Source organism: Argopecten irradians, chromosome 3 (assembly GCF_041381155.1).
Source record: "Argopecten irradians isolate NY chromosome 3, Ai_NY, whole genome shotgun sequence".
In the NCBI taxonomy this organism is placed as follows: domain Eukaryota; kingdom Metazoa; phylum Mollusca; class Bivalvia; order Pectinida; family Pectinidae; genus Argopecten; species Argopecten irradians.
The window spans coordinates 58,999,193-59,016,128 of record NC_091136.1 but is presented as its reverse complement, the minus strand read 5'-3'; the positions used below and the strand labels follow the sequence as shown (position 1 = coordinate 59,016,128).

At 35.8% G+C, this 16,936-nt stretch overlaps 2 protein-coding genes across 4 annotated transcripts; one reads left to right on the top strand and one right to left on the bottom strand.

The window, feature by feature from the left end:
• Window positions 1-4,731: 4,731 nt before the first annotated feature.
• LOC138319231 (solute carrier family 25 member 45-like) lies at window positions 4,732-10,120 on the bottom strand. The gene is made up of 5 exons (XM_069262225.1): window positions 9,858-10,120; window positions 7,786-7,829; window positions 7,419-7,493; window positions 6,962-7,226; window positions 4,732-6,616 (listed from the first exon to the last, which is right to left on the bottom strand). Exons 1-5 carry the CDS (start codon window positions 9,901-9,903, stop codon window positions 6,138-6,140), a joined length of 909 nt encoding a protein of 302 aa, XP_069118326.1. The 5' UTR covers window positions 9,904-10,120; the 3' UTR covers window positions 4,732-6,137.
• A 1,426-nt stretch (window positions 10,121-11,546) lies between these two features.
• On the top strand, window positions 11,547-16,529 carry LOC138319230 (solute carrier family 25 member 45-like). Of its 3 annotated transcripts, XM_069262223.1 has the most exons (7): window positions 11,562-11,634; window positions 11,833-12,008; window positions 13,532-13,732; window positions 13,877-13,920; window positions 14,760-14,837; window positions 14,955-15,207; window positions 15,526-16,529. In XM_069262223.1, exons 3-7 carry the CDS (start codon window positions 13,687-13,689, stop codon window positions 15,993-15,995), a joined length of 891 nt encoding a protein of 296 aa, XP_069118324.1. In that variant the 5' UTR covers window positions 11,562-11,634; window positions 11,833-12,008; window positions 13,532-13,686; the 3' UTR covers window positions 15,996-16,529. The 3 variants fall into 3 exon arrangements, with proteins under 3 accessions (XP_069118325.1, XP_069118324.1, XP_069118323.1); XM_069262224.1 differs by lacking the exon at window positions 11,833-12,008 and having other exon boundaries at window positions 11,547-11,634; XM_069262222.1 differs by lacking the exon at window positions 11,562-11,634 and having other exon boundaries at window positions 11,777-12,008.
• Window positions 16,530-16,936: the final 407 nt, after the last annotated feature.

The window sequence follows — 16,936 nt, the reverse complement described above, 5'->3', positions numbered from 1 at the left end:
CGACATTTTACCACATGCCCTCCACCTCTGGGTCGCGAGTTCGAATCCCATGTGGGGCAGTTGCCAGGTACTGACCGCTGGTCGGTGGTTTTTCTCCAGGTACTCCGGCTTTCCTCCACCAACAAACCTGGCACGTCCTTATTTGACCCTGGCTGTTAGTAGGACGTTAAACTAATCAAACCAAAAAATATGCTATATAAGATATCTTATATACTTTATAAGATATCTTATATATATAAAAAATCTTATGATAAATTTAAAGAAAAATCCGAATGGACAAAATCTATAAGAAATAAAAACAATAACGACTGGCTAGTGAGCGCTTTCGCCCAATTCAAGGGAGCTCATCAGACTGTTTATTGAAGACGTAATTATATAATTCGATTAAATACGGGATAGACCTTGCTCCTTCAATAAATGTTAAATTGGCTTGCCATACTTTAAGCCTTCAAAGTCTTAAGGACTAAAAACGACAAAGATAATTATTCTTTTGTTTTTAGCTCACCTGGCCCGAAGGGCCGGTGAGCTTATGTCATGGCGCGGCGTCCGTCGTCCGTCCGTCCGTCCGTCCGTCCGTCCGTCAACATTTCCTTTAAATCGCTACTAGTCATAGAGTTCTGCATGGATTGTAACCAAATTTGGCCACAAACATCCTTGGGGTAGGGGGAACAGAACTTGTATAAATTTTGGCTCTGTCCCCCCCGGGGCAGGAGGAGTGGGGCCCAATAGGGGAAATAGAGGTAAATCCTATAAATCGCTACTTGTCCTAGAGTTCCGCATGGATTGTAACCAAATTTGACCACAAACATGCTTGGGGGAGGGGAAACAGAACTGGTATAAATTTTGGCTCGGGTCCCCCAGGGGCAGGAGGGGCGGGTCCCAATAGGGGTAATAGAGGTAAATCCTTTAAATCGCTACTTGTCCTAGAGTTCTGCATGGATTGTAACCAAATTCAGCCACAAACATCCTTTGGGGAAGGGGAACAGAACTTGTGTAAATTTTGACTCTGGTCCCCCGGGGGCAGGAGGGGCGGGGCCCAATAGGGGTAATAGAGGTAAATCCTTTAAATCGCTACTAGTCATAGAGTTCTGAATGGAATGTAACCAAATTTGGCCACAAACATCCTTGGGGGAGGGGGAACAGACCTTGTATAAATTTTGGCTCTAACCCCCCCGGGGGCAGGAGGGGCGGGGCCCAATAGGAGAAATAGAGGTAAATCCTTTAAATCTCTACTTGTCCTAGAGCTCTACATGAATTGTAACCAAATTTGGCCACAAACATCCTTGGGGGAAGGGAAACAGAACTTGTATAAATTTTGGCTCTGATCCCCCAGGGGCAGGAGGGGCGGGGCCCGATAGGGGAAATAGAGGTAAATCCTTTAAATCGCTACTAGTCATAGAGTTCTGAATGGAATGTAACCAAATTTGGCCACAAACATCCTTTGGGGAAGGGGAACAGAACTTGTATAAATTTTGGCTCTGGTCCCCCGGGGGCAGGAGGGGCGGGGCCCAATAGGGGAAATAGAGGTAAATCCTATATATCACTTCTTGTCCTAGAGTTCTGCTTGGATTGTGACCAAATTTGGCCATAAACATCCTTTGGGGAAGGGGAACAGAACTTGTATAAATTTTGGCTCTGACCCCCATGGGGCTGGAGGGGTGGGGCCCAATAGAGGATTTAGAGGTTAATATTAAAATTCCTTCAGAAAAGAAACAATGAACCTGTATTCAGAACATTACTTGGCATTACAAACCAGGTTAGCGATACAGGCCCTCTGGGCCTCTTGTTTAAATAATTATATACATGAAATAAAAACTCAAAGATAACTTTTTTGCTATATGTTGTTTAAAAGAAAAAAATACATTGCATTGATAAAATAAGTGTTGATTAAGCGCAAAAAACATTGCATTGATAAAAATTATGTCTGTTACAGTTGTCACAGCAACAGTTGAGAGTGCCATGTTCCAGGGTCCTATGGAGTGTGCCCGCTATATCTGTCAAACAGAGGGACTTCACAAGTTATACAAGGGTGCAGGGCTAACCTTATGCAGAGATATTCCTTGTTTTGGTGTGTATGGTTTGACTTTTATGTTCATCAGTGGTAAGATGAAGGAGAGGGGATGGTGTGATTCCCGAGGAGTGTCCGCGGACCTGTTAGGTGGTGGCCTGGCAGGAATAGCTGCCTGGCTATCAGTAATGCCAGTAGATGTAGTCAAGAGTAGGTACCAGGCAGACTGTCGGGGAGAGTTCAGTGGTTATCTACACTGTGCTCTTCAGAGTTATAGAGAGGAGGGACTAAAAGTGTTCTACAGGGGCAGCATGGCTATCTGTCTTCGGAGCTTCTCCTCAAACGCTGTCGAGTTCATGATCTATGCACAATTAATTCGTTATCTCCAAGGCTCTTACCATTCAGAAGAGTAATGCTGTTAAATTCATCATCAGAGTCCAATCTCTTTCTTACAGCATACTTACCACCCCACTGCTGAAGTGTGTGGTTGCCCACTGCTGAAATGTGTGGTTGTGTTTGAATCTTGACCCATTTATTGTGGAGGCAGATACATCTGAATCATGAGTTGTTGATTTGTTCCAGTATGTTTTTCAAATCCAATGCTGTATTGTTCTACTTTATGAACTTAAGTTTTGGTATTAACAATCTGTGATATAGTACATTCACTTGTGTGTTTATCTTTTGTAATGCATTTATTTATCTATGATGGGTAACACACCTACTATAATACTATAATTAAGTATTGATCCCTAGTAATGCATTCTACTTTAAATTTTACCCTTCGGTGGAGATATTGAATTAGTACTTAGTAAGATTTCCATAAGAATGTTACAGATAAGAAAGAATTGGAAAGTCCCCATTAAGGTGACATTGACATGTGATTTTCAGAGATTAATCTAAGATCAGTTACTGCTTTATATTATGCAGACATTTATTTGATTGTATCACGTGTAAAACAAAAAAATTGGTTAGAATATGATATCTATTTTAGTCTGATATCCATATAATTTAAATTTCCTCAGCAGTATCACTACAACACACTCATGTATGTTCAATAACCATTGTACATTTGATCTAACTAGGTTTGTAATCTTTTCTGACTGAACACTTTATGTACTGTTGTTATTATGTCTTGCTACATCTAGGGAGTTTTTACATTTATAGACAGGATTATTCACTTCTCATGCACTTATAATAAGACTGGAGAGTCTAATTTTATGGCCAAATTTCAATTGAGTGATATTGTACAATTGTTGCATCATGAATTGTTAGAACAACCATATGAGAAATTGTGTATTTTCCTGGATTGTCTCCAGATTTGAAAATTGTATGTAGTCAAGAGGGTTTCATTTTGCTATACTTCAATTTTTTGTGTGCATTTGTGTACATGAATTTATGTAGTGTATGATGTATTTTATATTCAAAGACATTGACATGGGTTCTTGTATGTGTAAATGTATGTATGTAAGTATGTAGTGTATATTTTATTATATTCAAAGATTGACATGGGTTCTTGTATGTGTAAATGTATGTATGTAAGTATGTAATGTATATTTTATTATATTCAAAGATTGACATGGGTTCTTGCGTGTGTAAACGTATGTATGTAAGTATGTAGTGTATATTTTATTATATTCAAAGACTGACATGTGTTCTTGCCTAAGGCCAGTGTAGTCTCTCGGGTAAATGTGTGAATTATCCTTACTTGAGGTAATTTTGCTGTTGTCTTTCCAAATCATGAAGAATATTCACACAGTTTTTACCAGCTCTTGTATTTATTTCCGAAGTGATGGGTATCTTTCGAAAATGCCCAGAATGGTTGATATTAAGTTAAATGTAGATTTATAGATGAAATAAAAAATCTTTTATTCTGAATGTTAAGTGTAGGTCATTTCTGTGATATTCTTCAAAAGTATTCACATTAACATACACAGCTTGTAGATCAAATGCAAACAGTGACTGCAAATCACATGTTCACATGTATACCGCAAAAATACAACACAGTATATATATATATAAATATCGTGACGTCACAAGGTACATGCGTTTACTTAACAATTAAAGGATTGTTAGATTGCATTTATTGAAGATATAAATGCAATCTAGGTGGCAGATAAATAGAAAAGCGCCCGTTAAGGCTCAATGTTATCCTGTTGAGGTAATAGAGCATGGTATTAGAAAGGCAATTGAAAAGGGACCTTTTACTTCCTGTATACTTGAACATAAAGTTAATACGACTTTGATTCCTTTTGTTTCTACTTTCAACCCAAGAAATTTCAATATTTTTCCTTTGATTAAAAATAAATGTAATGAGTTAATGCAAAGTAGTGATCGTATTAGAAAGATTTTTGAAAACCATATAATTTTGCAAAGTAGAAGACAACCTAAAAATTTAAAACAAATGTTAACAAATTTCAAGTTCAATAACTCTACTGCTGACCCCGTGGTGTCGAAATGTAAGACACCTAGATGCGGTACGTGCCCAATTATTATTGAATGTAGTACACGGGTTTAAAAATGGCTTGCATTTTACTGTAAAAGCAAACATGACTTGCAAATCGAAGTGTGTGATATATGCTATAATTTGTTCTCGTTGTGGTGATTTTTACATCGGCCAAACTAGTAATGAACTTAGAACACGTATGACTGTTCATAGGCAACAAACAAGAACGGATTATCTACGTAATTTGAATGTCAATAAGTATATACATGGTTGTGCAGGTGATCAATTAATGTTAAACCTTTATATCAATTACATTCTTCAGACACTGTTTTGTTGGAAAACAAAGAGAATCAGCTTATAAAAATATTAAAACCAACTCTCAATAGGCCATAATAAAAAATGGCGCAACTTCATATTATTGTTAAGTAAACGTATGTACCTTGTGACGTCACGCTATTTGTGTCGTCATTAATTTGTTCTTTGAAAAATAAACATATTCCTGAAGAGCCATCATGAAATGGTGAATTTACAAGAGGAATGTCGTTGACTTTTATTTTTATATATTCAACTCTACATGGACACGTACTTTTTTCTTGGTGTATATAAATTATATATATATATATTTATAGACATTTAAAATGCTTTAATTGCTTGTTCGACATCTGGCTATAGTAAGTAAAATGCTTCTAAGAAAAAAAAAAAGTGATAATGAAATTATGCGAGTATTGATATATTAATTATATCCGCATGTTTTTCTTTAAATTCAGCAAAGTAATTTTTTCTTGCTAAGACAGTCTTATTACCAAAATTTGAGTTTCTAATAGTGCCTAGCTACATTTAGAGGGTTTGAAATGTTTTCCTTTGCCTATTTTGGTGTGATGTGATAAAAAAAGTCGCCATTTGCTTTTGAACGTCAAACGACAAACCAGCTTCATCATAATTCTAAGTCAAGTTAGCGACGTCAGGTCATTGTGAGGTAGTGTTATTAATTAACAATTTTTTTCAAATTTCATGAAATTTTCTGCAAAATAAGGAAGTTATGGTGATTCTTATATTTCAAAAAGGTTTAGTAACTACACTATGATCACTGATCACATCATTTTCGATAACTTTGTTATTTTTAAGCCAAATTTCGTGGAACTCGGTAGGAACGTGCTAAATTTTCATATTCACAAATATCTATTGGTGTTGGTACATTTAGTGGCCTTAAGATATATCTGAGGATGTTCCACGATACATTAAATGCACAAGCGATTCGTGATCACTGCCTATCTTGAAAATATGAAATGACCGTTACTTCATTCTTTTACAACAATCTATCTGAAAATTGTCGAAAAGGTGTATTATTATTTTATGTTTATTAACGAGGGCATGATAAAAATATAATAGGAATTACGAAGAAATCGGTTTTTAGATTTCTACCTGCTATTGATACAATAGGAGTGCATAATGAATTGATAATGCACAAGATGAATATTTTTCTTCGGAAACATTTTATCGACTACAAACTTGGCAGAAATGTATCAGCCGCTCAACTAACAGCTTATGAACTGCTTGAATTTCATCAGCATTAAAGCTCGTGGTGATGCATACTGGCAAGTGATCAAATTACAGCACCAGAGTAATATTGTATATGCTTGTTAAATAAGACAAGGTTAATGCTCTAGGTTAGGCCTACTACCATGTTCATTGACGAATCCTTAGCCACTGAGTCACCTGGGCGTATACCATAAAGGATACTGCACATACTGGAAATGCTCGTACGCATGTCACCAAACATCCTTTGTAGAAAACGCCCATTCCTTCTGCTCGATAACTTTGTATAGCGCAATCAACAGTACTGGAATATTTACCCTGGAAGTCTGCCTGGAAACGACTTTTTATAACATCAAATGGTATTACAAAAATCCATGATATACTTCCGGCAAAACCGCCACCGATGAAATCAGCAAACAATCCCTTCGAATCTGTCCATTTCCTCTGTTTGATTGAGTTGCTTATTAATTCATATATCAAACCGTAATTAGCAAAGAGAATAATTTCACGAGGCATCGTTGCTGTAGCTCCCTTGAAAAGTCCCGCCACACCACTTGTCCTTACTACGCTGCGCGCGCAATCTGATGGACCATGGAAGTAGTGGATGTTATCATGATTGACAGAGGAACCTGTTACAAAGGCAATAAGAACGACGGTCAGATGTAGCACTTTCGTGAATGACCTATTATCACTGAAGTCCAACAAAGAAGATGATAGTGAAGAGTTGCAAAAAGACTTGCAGGTTCATTTGGTTTCCACTACTTAAAATCTTACCGTGGCGAATCATGTTCTCAATCAGGACCGTGTGACCAAAATGACATTGTAATATGCAATTCGGTTTGTCTTTTCCGAGACGAATATTGTAATGGATTTAAACCATAGGTATATAGATTAAAAAGTTCCGGTATGAAGTGTCCATTTTGCACTTTTAAAATATTTTTTATAAATGATTTATAAACAAAGCAACAACATACCTTTAGCTATGTTTGTAGATTTTTCACATAGAGTTGAGATCTGAGACTGTAGAACGACTTTGATATAATCAATAGGAATCACCGGAAATCCCTGGGTGAAACCGGCTACACTTCCAGCAAGGACAATTTTGCCATACGCTGACTTCTGCTTGGACTTGTCTGGCTCTAGAAACGTCAATGTGTTGCCGTAGACACCATAAAAGATTGATGTGGTGAATCCGGTAGAGAATAGAGGCCAGGACATCCCCCGGTAAAACCCCCCTGTCTAGTAACATAAAACACACTCTTCCATTCCAGCAAGAAATAAAAAAAAATATTAACATATATTGCAAGAACGCATAGCAAATGTAATCAAACGTGCGGATAATTAACATATTAAGAAAGGACATCATCTAGCGACCCAGCTAGGCGTACCCATTGAATAACGGGTATTTGACTACTTAATTGCTATACCTACTAGACCTTGTTTCCAGGTGTTGGACAGAGCCGCCAGTAGTCCCCGACTTTCTTTACTTTGTGTCTGTAGCTGAACCTGTATAGGCAATGTTTAAACGTTTGATTCAGCAAATAACAGAAACAAAGATTTCTTATCTAAAGATAAAATTTAAATACCATCATTTAAAATACACATTTGTTTATTACAAAAAAAACCCATTGAAATACGAGTGTGACCTTCTCAGCCTCTTTGATGCCCCGACGAAAGAGAGCTAACTCGTCCAATATGATTGGTGGAAAGATGTCTAAGATACATCTATTAATCTGCATTATAAAATAATTGTATTACTCTGGTTACCTAAGATATAGTATTCTATGTTATAACCTACCTTTATAGTATCCAACGGGTATCCCACGAAGTAACCGGCAGTTCCTGTAACAGATACACAGACTGGTTAATGGTAATTATCCTTAACCATTGGCTAAGCTAGATAATGCATATCTAGTCAGCAATGTTAAAGTCCACTCTCTTTCCGAAACAAAAATGAAAAACTTCTTTAAAAAAATTATAAAATAAGAAAATAAATATCGATGACATAAAATGAAACACCAAACAAATTTCAGATTTCCTGCGTACTCTAAGTTAACAATGAAGATTCATTTCGCTGTTTTGGCCTCTGGCGCAGTGATAAACATCTAAACTTATTTATTAATCAAATTGTTCGGAAGGTGTTGTAATAGTGATAATCTAATAACTTTTACAACTCTACAAAATAATCAATATCGATTTACATTCCCGTTTAAAAAAATAAAAGCTAGTTCGGAAAGGTAGTGGACCTTTAAAAAACATTAAAAAAATATATATATATGGTAAAAGCGTAGCAGAAATTGACATTGAAATGCTAAACCGGCTACAGCTATGCACTAAGTCTAAGAGAGTATTAGAGTACAAGAATTCCACGGAAGTTGCATCACAAGTAGTATCAAACCCATCCGAGTTCTCGATGATATAAAGCAATATACATAATTTAGTTGAAATCGGATAATAAATATAACAGCGTAAACCAAGAAATTTTCTATTTTAACGATTAAAGTCCGTAACTCTTGTAAATATTGACGAATTTTAACCAACATCGAAGCCATTCGAGATCCAAAAAAAAATTCGAACAATAAATACTAAAGTTATCGCACGGAAACCTCTTCCCGGACGCCGCCGACGCCGTACCTATATATCGCCCTTGCATTGCAGGCGACACAAAAAACCAAAAGTAGTCTCAACAAATCAAACACACAAAAAACAACTAATTCAAAACAAAGCAAGGCAAGCAAGCAACCATCCAAATATGTTAAATGTAAATCAAAATAAAAAAATCTAAAACAAATTATATTATTTATAATATGATAAGAATATATGCAGGACTATGAAAACGATCAATAGGATAAACGGTAATTGAAAAAGTTGTTCAGATTGTTCAAATGATAACCATGGTGTTTTATGATGATCATGTTGATGATGGGCAACTATTGCTGTGTATTTCCATTCATAAGAAGTCACCTTAAGTAACATACAACTACTAAGGGTATTTATGATATCAGTGAAACCGTATATATGAGAACACTGGTGATCTCAGGTCACTTATCTGGTGATACATCAACCTACACGACAATCAGCATGCTAATACCTACACTAGGACAACATATGATAACAATACGTCACGTGTGGAATCTATAGAATAGTAGCAGTATGTGACTGGATCATCAAATATAAACACGTGGTAGTTTGTTGTGACACGTCCATTGATATTAATATAGAACACTCAAAAGAAGCAAGTGATTGTGTGGGCAGGCAATTCTCTCTGGAAAGATATTCAAAATTGTTACCATTCGATTCTAAATGACCAGTTGAAAAAGTTTTTAAACATTTTTGACAAACCATATGAACCACATGAAGATACACATATTAACATGTACATTTCACATATACAATAGCTAATCACATTATGAAAACAAGTATTAGCATGACGCCAAACAGGGCAAACTTAGGCCAGAGATATTTTAGAACTTTAATTTTTCAACCCGATTTGTAATTATGTTATATTTTATATTAATATTAGATACTCCACACCTGTAAGCTTGATATGATGATTAGACTACTTAGGTTGAGTTCATATTCGAGGCACTTCTAGTTGTAAATGTATTGTTTCACTAGAACTGGTATTAAGTTCTCAGTATGAAATCTAGTATATTTAGTACCTTACTTGCCAAACATAAATTCCGGATTTTCAAATCTAATACCGATTTTTTTTTGTATTTAAGCATTGATGTCACTATTTTTCAATTTCATCGGGGTATGAAATAATTTCTGTTTGCAAACTGTGTGAATCCGCGTCTCACAAAAGTTTGCAAACAAAATGTATTAAGTCTTGATGTGGTACATTGAGGTAACCTAAGTAACACTTACCTCCTAGTGCCCCCGCCACATAGTGGTCCATAGCTCTCTTTGTCATCTTCCCTGTCTCCCCAGGTCCCCACGTCTACCTGTATATCACTGGTCTGACTGCTCTATAGATGTCAACTTGAGGGTTGCTGCATACCTGTCTGGCTCACGTAAAACTATACTGTCCTATGTCTAATATACAAATTATCTATGTTATTACTCTTCCATCGATATGGTTGGCTTAATATGGTAGCGTGACAAGCAGAGCGCATAATATGGTCCGTATATCTATGTTACGGCAGATAATGTTTTTCATTTATATCTATATATATAATTATGTGTGTGTGTAAATATAATGAATGTAAAATGAAAATGCGTTCTTTTGTGATTTTTTTCACCCGTCGTTATCTAAAGTGTGTTATCCGCTATTGTCTTGGGACCAGTGACATCCTACTACATATAATCTAATCGGGGGTCTATGGGATTGTGGATAAAACCACCATAGGTCTCAGTGACATCGCCGTCTCGTATTTACTTGTAGTTTTATACTTGAATGTAAAACACAGCGATATGTATTACACCTCATTCAAATTCTAACTATATTTACGTTAATTAGTTTACTTTAGTAAGTATGACTTTAATGTCATTAAAAACCAGCTTAAACGTTATCATATCGGTTATCGCACAATGTCAGGGCCAGGTCGATATTTACGATATCACAGGAAGCTAGTAACAAACTCCTGTCATGAAGCAATAGCATTTTTTTTAAATAAGCTACTTTATAGTACTACAGAAAACATTTAGTGTACACTTTTTTTTAACGTGTGTAAAATAAGATGATATTACATTGATTCACTATCGTGGTATTTGAGATCCCAACATTTATCTGCAGCCTCTGGATTGCGATTTCAAAACCCATTGAGGTAAAATGAATAGTAGTTTTTCTCAGGGTACTCCGAATTTCTTTTACTTTCAAAACACCTTACGTCTTTATATGAGTCATTCATGACTTGTTCATTCTACCATCTCACCAATAAAATATAATTTTTACTTAAACACAAATCACATATGCAATGACCTATAAAATAGCTGATATATTTCTTCAAAATACTATTTTAATTGCCCAGTAGTTTAAACTAATTCTTGAAAACTTTCATCATTTTGACCAAATGAAATGACATAGTTCAAAATAAACCGTTCGATCTATCATGCATAAATGACTTTAATCTACTGATCTCATCTGCTTCAGTAAAGTAAAAACAAATGTGAAATAATCCCATACCAAAAATATCTTTTTCAGTCCAAGTCTCATAAGAATAATGACGGAATTGTAAAAACAAATGTGAAATACTTCTATACCTAAAAAACCAAGGTGATTTATCCTCATATAAACAACGAATACCTGGGACCAAGGTGATTTATCCTCATATAAACAACGACTACCTGGGTATTATTCGCATTATTATTTTCATTGGCATAATGCCGGTTCAATAAGACGCTGCTTCAAAATATAATCGATGTGACTTATAGCTATCTGCCTGATGATGTGCCTGTCTGTGATCGCCAATTCCATTAGAGGCAAAAAAAACTGTGTATAAGTAAGTGTTGAAGCGTATATTGGATATTGGGGCTGAATGGAAGAGCTAAACGTCATCTCATCTTGATTTGACACTGTATTTATATTTTAACTTTTACCACGCAATTTTCCTTCAGGGAGCGCACAACCCGGTAGTCCACTAGTGATGTGACAGTCGACGTGGTCTTGAAAAACATGTATAGCGGGTAGAAGATGTTTCATGTGGTAAGTAATGCATTAGTCACATTGTAATATTCAGACACCCTACTACACTGTTCATGTTTTTACTTATAAAGTATGTGGGACAAAACCCAGATCGCTTTGGTGCGGGACTATACTATTTCCTAAAAATAGTAACTGCAGAAAAAAGTAACAATACAATACTAACCTGCTGATAGGTTTTACCCATTGGTCTTTATTTAGGGGTACGTACGGCGATAAGTACTTATCATTACCTACATTTACGCCTGACCTGATTAGGTTCCTGCTGACCAAGGATTGTGTGTGGACCGAGGACTTGTGTAGGACAATTGACAGTGACAGTACTAAGAGATCGCCCATGACGGGGAATATATGACAATTGTTTACATGACAACAAGGTATGTAGCGGTGTTATTAATGCAAGCACCATAGTGTAACTGTTGTCTAGTATCAGTTATGTTCCTGTTAATCATCGGTACTCGAGTACAGATGTAAATACTGTCACTGAATATTCCTGTACCTAGGAGCTATCGTGATGCAATACATTGTCGACGATTAATACTTATTGGGAGGTTGGAGACACATACATAGGTGGTCTTTATAGACAGGTCTTATTGAAACGATAACGGGACATCAGTGATGTCTCGGGTAGGTGAAAGTGTAGTACCGGTAAATAATGCATGATATTATAGATACTAGCATTCTCTATATACACATGCATGCTTTTGCGGATAATGTATGCGTGTGTACATTGTGTATCATTGATCCCCTACACACGTATGCGGTTGACCTGACGTTTTCTATGTACACATTATGTCCATGAACTTTATACTAGGTTTAAGGGTACTGTGTAGCGTCACGTAGTTTCATGTCAATACTACTCACTCACTACACACCTGACATCTTACTAATACCTTCAACAACACAGAGTAACAAAGACGTCCAATGGTATGATCAAACTCTAAATGATTTGATCAAAATTATCTATTGTCAAATGCTTCTAAACGGAACATCTGGTGACATTTTCAACATGTAAAACGAGTTTATTTTTTATCTCAGTTGGACATTAATTTCATTTGACAGACACTAGAAACAAATACAATTCCTTCATTAGTTCTGATGGTGTTGACGCCAACTCGAAGTAACAGTTACATTGTGTCGTTTGTATGTCACTATATATATTTCAACAATGCATAGGGATGTTTACTCTTTGGAAATAATTTAAATAATTTTTCGTCATGTTCTTACCAATCAGAACCAAATTTGCCCTTTTGTAACATTTTCCAAATCAAAACAGCTTGAAATTCGACCGTCTCGATTTGGGAATTAGTGAAGTGTAATACATGTATGTGGAAAAATTATGCAGGTTTCTAACTAACGAGCGTCTGGCTTAATACAATATGTTTATCCCATAATAATTCAATTTTGCTTGTTACGAGCATTTTCATTGGCTTAAAAATTTACTTTATCAGCCCATAAAGGAAAAAATGGCGTCGCCGTTTATAACGTTTCTTCTGATTGGCTGAGATGACGGCGTAATGATTTCATAGACAAAAGAGTCCCATAATGAATTTTGAATATTGAAGAGATTATCTTTAGTAAATTGAATTATAAGGATTAATTTGAATACATTTTTTATGTTATGGAGATATAACACAAAAATCTGAGTGTACTCTCATCATAAACCGCTTCGCGGTTTATTTAGAGTACACTCAGATTTTTGTGTTATATCTCCATAACATAAAAAATCTATTCAAGTTAATCCTTAAATAATAATTGTTATCTAGTTTAACACATTATTGCTCCATTTTTAAACATTCATGGTTATGGTATAAATACCACAAAGACCAACAGAGAACACAAGAGAGTACAAAATATATTTGATACCAAACACGCATGTCTTAAATTTAATGTTTTACAGGAAAGGGATGTTCTGGAGGAAATGAATATCATTCACTTCCGGTAGAAAGACATCGGTATATTCTGGTCGAAAGACATAGGCCTGGACTTCCTGTAAAAGTGAATTTTCTGATTTAAATAAAGATGGCTGCCGACTAGCTGACTGTCTTCGCCAACATGCCCAGCCACCTTATAAACGACTACATAGCAGGAGCCATTGGAGGTACACCACACCGTTCTCTGTCATTGTCTTTGTGAATGTGGAACATTAGTTAATTCTATCTAATAAAAAAAACCAAGCATTTCAAACAGAATAAAGAAACACAGCAAATGTTTCAATGGTTAAATCTGTACTATATCTCTTCAGGTTCGGCTGGCCTACTGGTGGGGCATCCCTTTGACACGACAAAGGTGAGATTTCCATTTCTTATTGAACCACGACAACTTTATGATTGGTGCATTTCCTTTACAAGAAAAAGTTCAATATTGAATTCTGCTCATGTGACATAAATAGAGATCGTTTTCAGATCGTGACGTTGACGATTAGTGTGACGGGTAGGGTACATGATATCATATGACGCCGTTGTAAACTTTCTATTCAACATGTTTGTGACGATTCTTAAGGGTTGCATAATGGTAAACTGAGTAAACTGTTTGTGGGTAATCTTTGTTTACGATTATTACAGTGTAATAAACTTCACACAAGGATGTTATTTGCTTTAATACTCTCGCGTACCATGTCCTTCGTTCATGAGTCTTTACTCCTATAGTTTATGTTTTTACTGATAAAGTATGTTTACACGATGTTAACACAATCCTCAAGGAACGTGAAGCACCAAATATACATATTACACGTTTGTATAGGGATATAAGCAATTCAATGGAGCATCTTCTTTCCCATCCATTCTGCATATATGCATCATTATCCATATACATGTAGATCTATATTTGATTTATAATTTTAAAACTCTGTGGTCCAACAATTGGTAGCTGCTAGTATGTTTTAATGTGTGTTAGTGTATACTATCACCTTATAAGAACATCTAGTTTTCATGGAGTTTAACACGTTAATACCAAAATTGAACATTGCAGACAGTTTCTCAAATTATAACATTACACGATTATTTCAATTGAATTTAATTTTAAATTCAACAGAAAACAACATTTGGTGTACATATTTATAATCTAAACTAAAGTGCTACGATTTTTCTGTTTTAAAAGAAACTCAATTGGTACGTTTTATACCCCAGGTAAAACTTCAGACACAGCATGGCAGTCAGCAGAAAGGAACCATGGCAATGGCCTCCAACATATTCAAACAAGGCTGGGTGAGAATTTAAATTTCCAAAATGAGTTTATCAAATGGAGAGGAAAACGATGTGAAAATATATGGTTAACCTAATGGTGAACTTACCAAGAATTTATCATGGCATTTCCTTTCCTAGACTGCTGGTTTCTTCCGAGGACTTTCCTGGCCTCTGATGTCATACGGAGTGGTTAATTCGGTCCTGTTCGGGGTGTACGGGAATACCCTTAAGTTCCTGGACAAGGACAAAGACACGAAGAAATCTTCTTACCTCAATATTTACCTGGCGGGATGTGTAGGGGGCGCTGCACAGTTAATCCCCGTCATACCTACTGATTACGTCAAGGTTGTTCTACAGTCTCAGATTTCCCAGGGTGGTCAAAACACAACAGGTATGGTATGGTCATAAAAGCAAAAGGAAGTATCGGGAATTATTAATTATAAATAAGGTATTTAAACAATTGATAATGCTGATGTATAAAGTATGTGTATCTTGTAACACTTGTGACACCTAAATGATAAAAACTTATGTCGGATAAGGCATTAACGGCACCAAAATAGGTATTGATATAAGACTGAACTTGCGCTTTCATCAAAACTTTTAAAATGTGTAAATAGAAAATATCAAAAACTGTACATTTTCTGGAAATGTCTTGTGCAAAGTTGAAATAAAGTACATGTTTACTAAAAACATTCTGATTCGATTGCAGCCAAGAATACCAGGAACAGTCCTTACTTCAAGGGACCAGTGCAGTGTGCCAGACATGTATATAACACTGAAGGTTTGGCGGGATTATACAAGGGCGGTGGGGCCATGTTCTGGCGGGAAGTTCCGTCTTACGGACTCTTTCTGCTTATCTACGAATCCTTCAGCGAGGCTCTAAAGTCTAAAGGATGGACGGACTCCAAAGGTTTCATAGCTGATTTTATAGCAGGAGGTTGTGCTGGCAGTATGACCTGGTTTTCTATAATGCCAATAGATGTTATAAAGAGTCGTTATCAAGCTGATCTAGTCGGTCAGTACAAGGGACCAATTGATTGTGCAATCCAAAGCTATAAAGCAGATGGACTCCGAGTGTTCTATAGAGGTAGCATTGTGACATGCGTACGGGCGTTTCCGGTAAACGCCGTGACGTTTGTGGTATACTCACAGGTCCTACAATATCTAGACAATAGGTGATAGATGGTTAAGTCTAGTATTTATTTGTATGTGTTATAATGGTCAATAAATACAGTGACATAATATATTTTATATAAAGGATTACACAGGATCGATAGGATGTTATCTCAGTATATTATGTTTGAAATAATTATAAATTAATTAACTTTATTCTTTAATACCTATTTTTTCATTTTTATTACTAGAAATAAGATTAATGATAGCTGAAACATATTTGGAGCATTACAAGATCATGCCAAAGTACGAAAAAATGAAAAATGGTAAAAAGTACAAAATGTTTCCATAAATTTACGAAACAAATCGTATGTATCTTTGATGTTTTTAATTACATATGTATATGGCGTCTTTTTAAACAGCACCTGGAAATTATCCAAATGTGGAAAGTGAGTTGATGAAGTGCGTACCGTATTAATGCTATATTGTCTGGTATTGTCATACAATAAATTTCAAATAAAGCAAAACATCTTCATTTGATGTTATCGAACAAAGGAATAGTGTAAATGATTGATATGCAATAAAGATTACTTGATACTTTCTTTGTTTTTGTTATTTGAGTGTCCTGAACACCCTGCTTTGTCCTATATAGACACTGACATATACCTAGACTTGTCGATTGCATTCCTCCGATTAATGTAAGGACCCCAGCCGACAACAATACCACTTTTATCGAAAACGTGCCTTTATCTTGGGTGTACATGCCAGTTATTAGTTACATTCGGGATATAAAAGGATTTCCTGGGCCAATTTAGGGATCTCTTTGGTGGCTAAATCAATTACTTATGTATTACACATAATATCTATATTGAGTACGTGTGATGATATATAATTAGGGAGATAATAAATGGGGATGATTTGTCAGGTAAACATCTGTTGGATGGCACCATGCTGAGTCGGTATCTCGTCTGTTCACCGGTTTATTGATGCACCTGGTGCAGATTCAC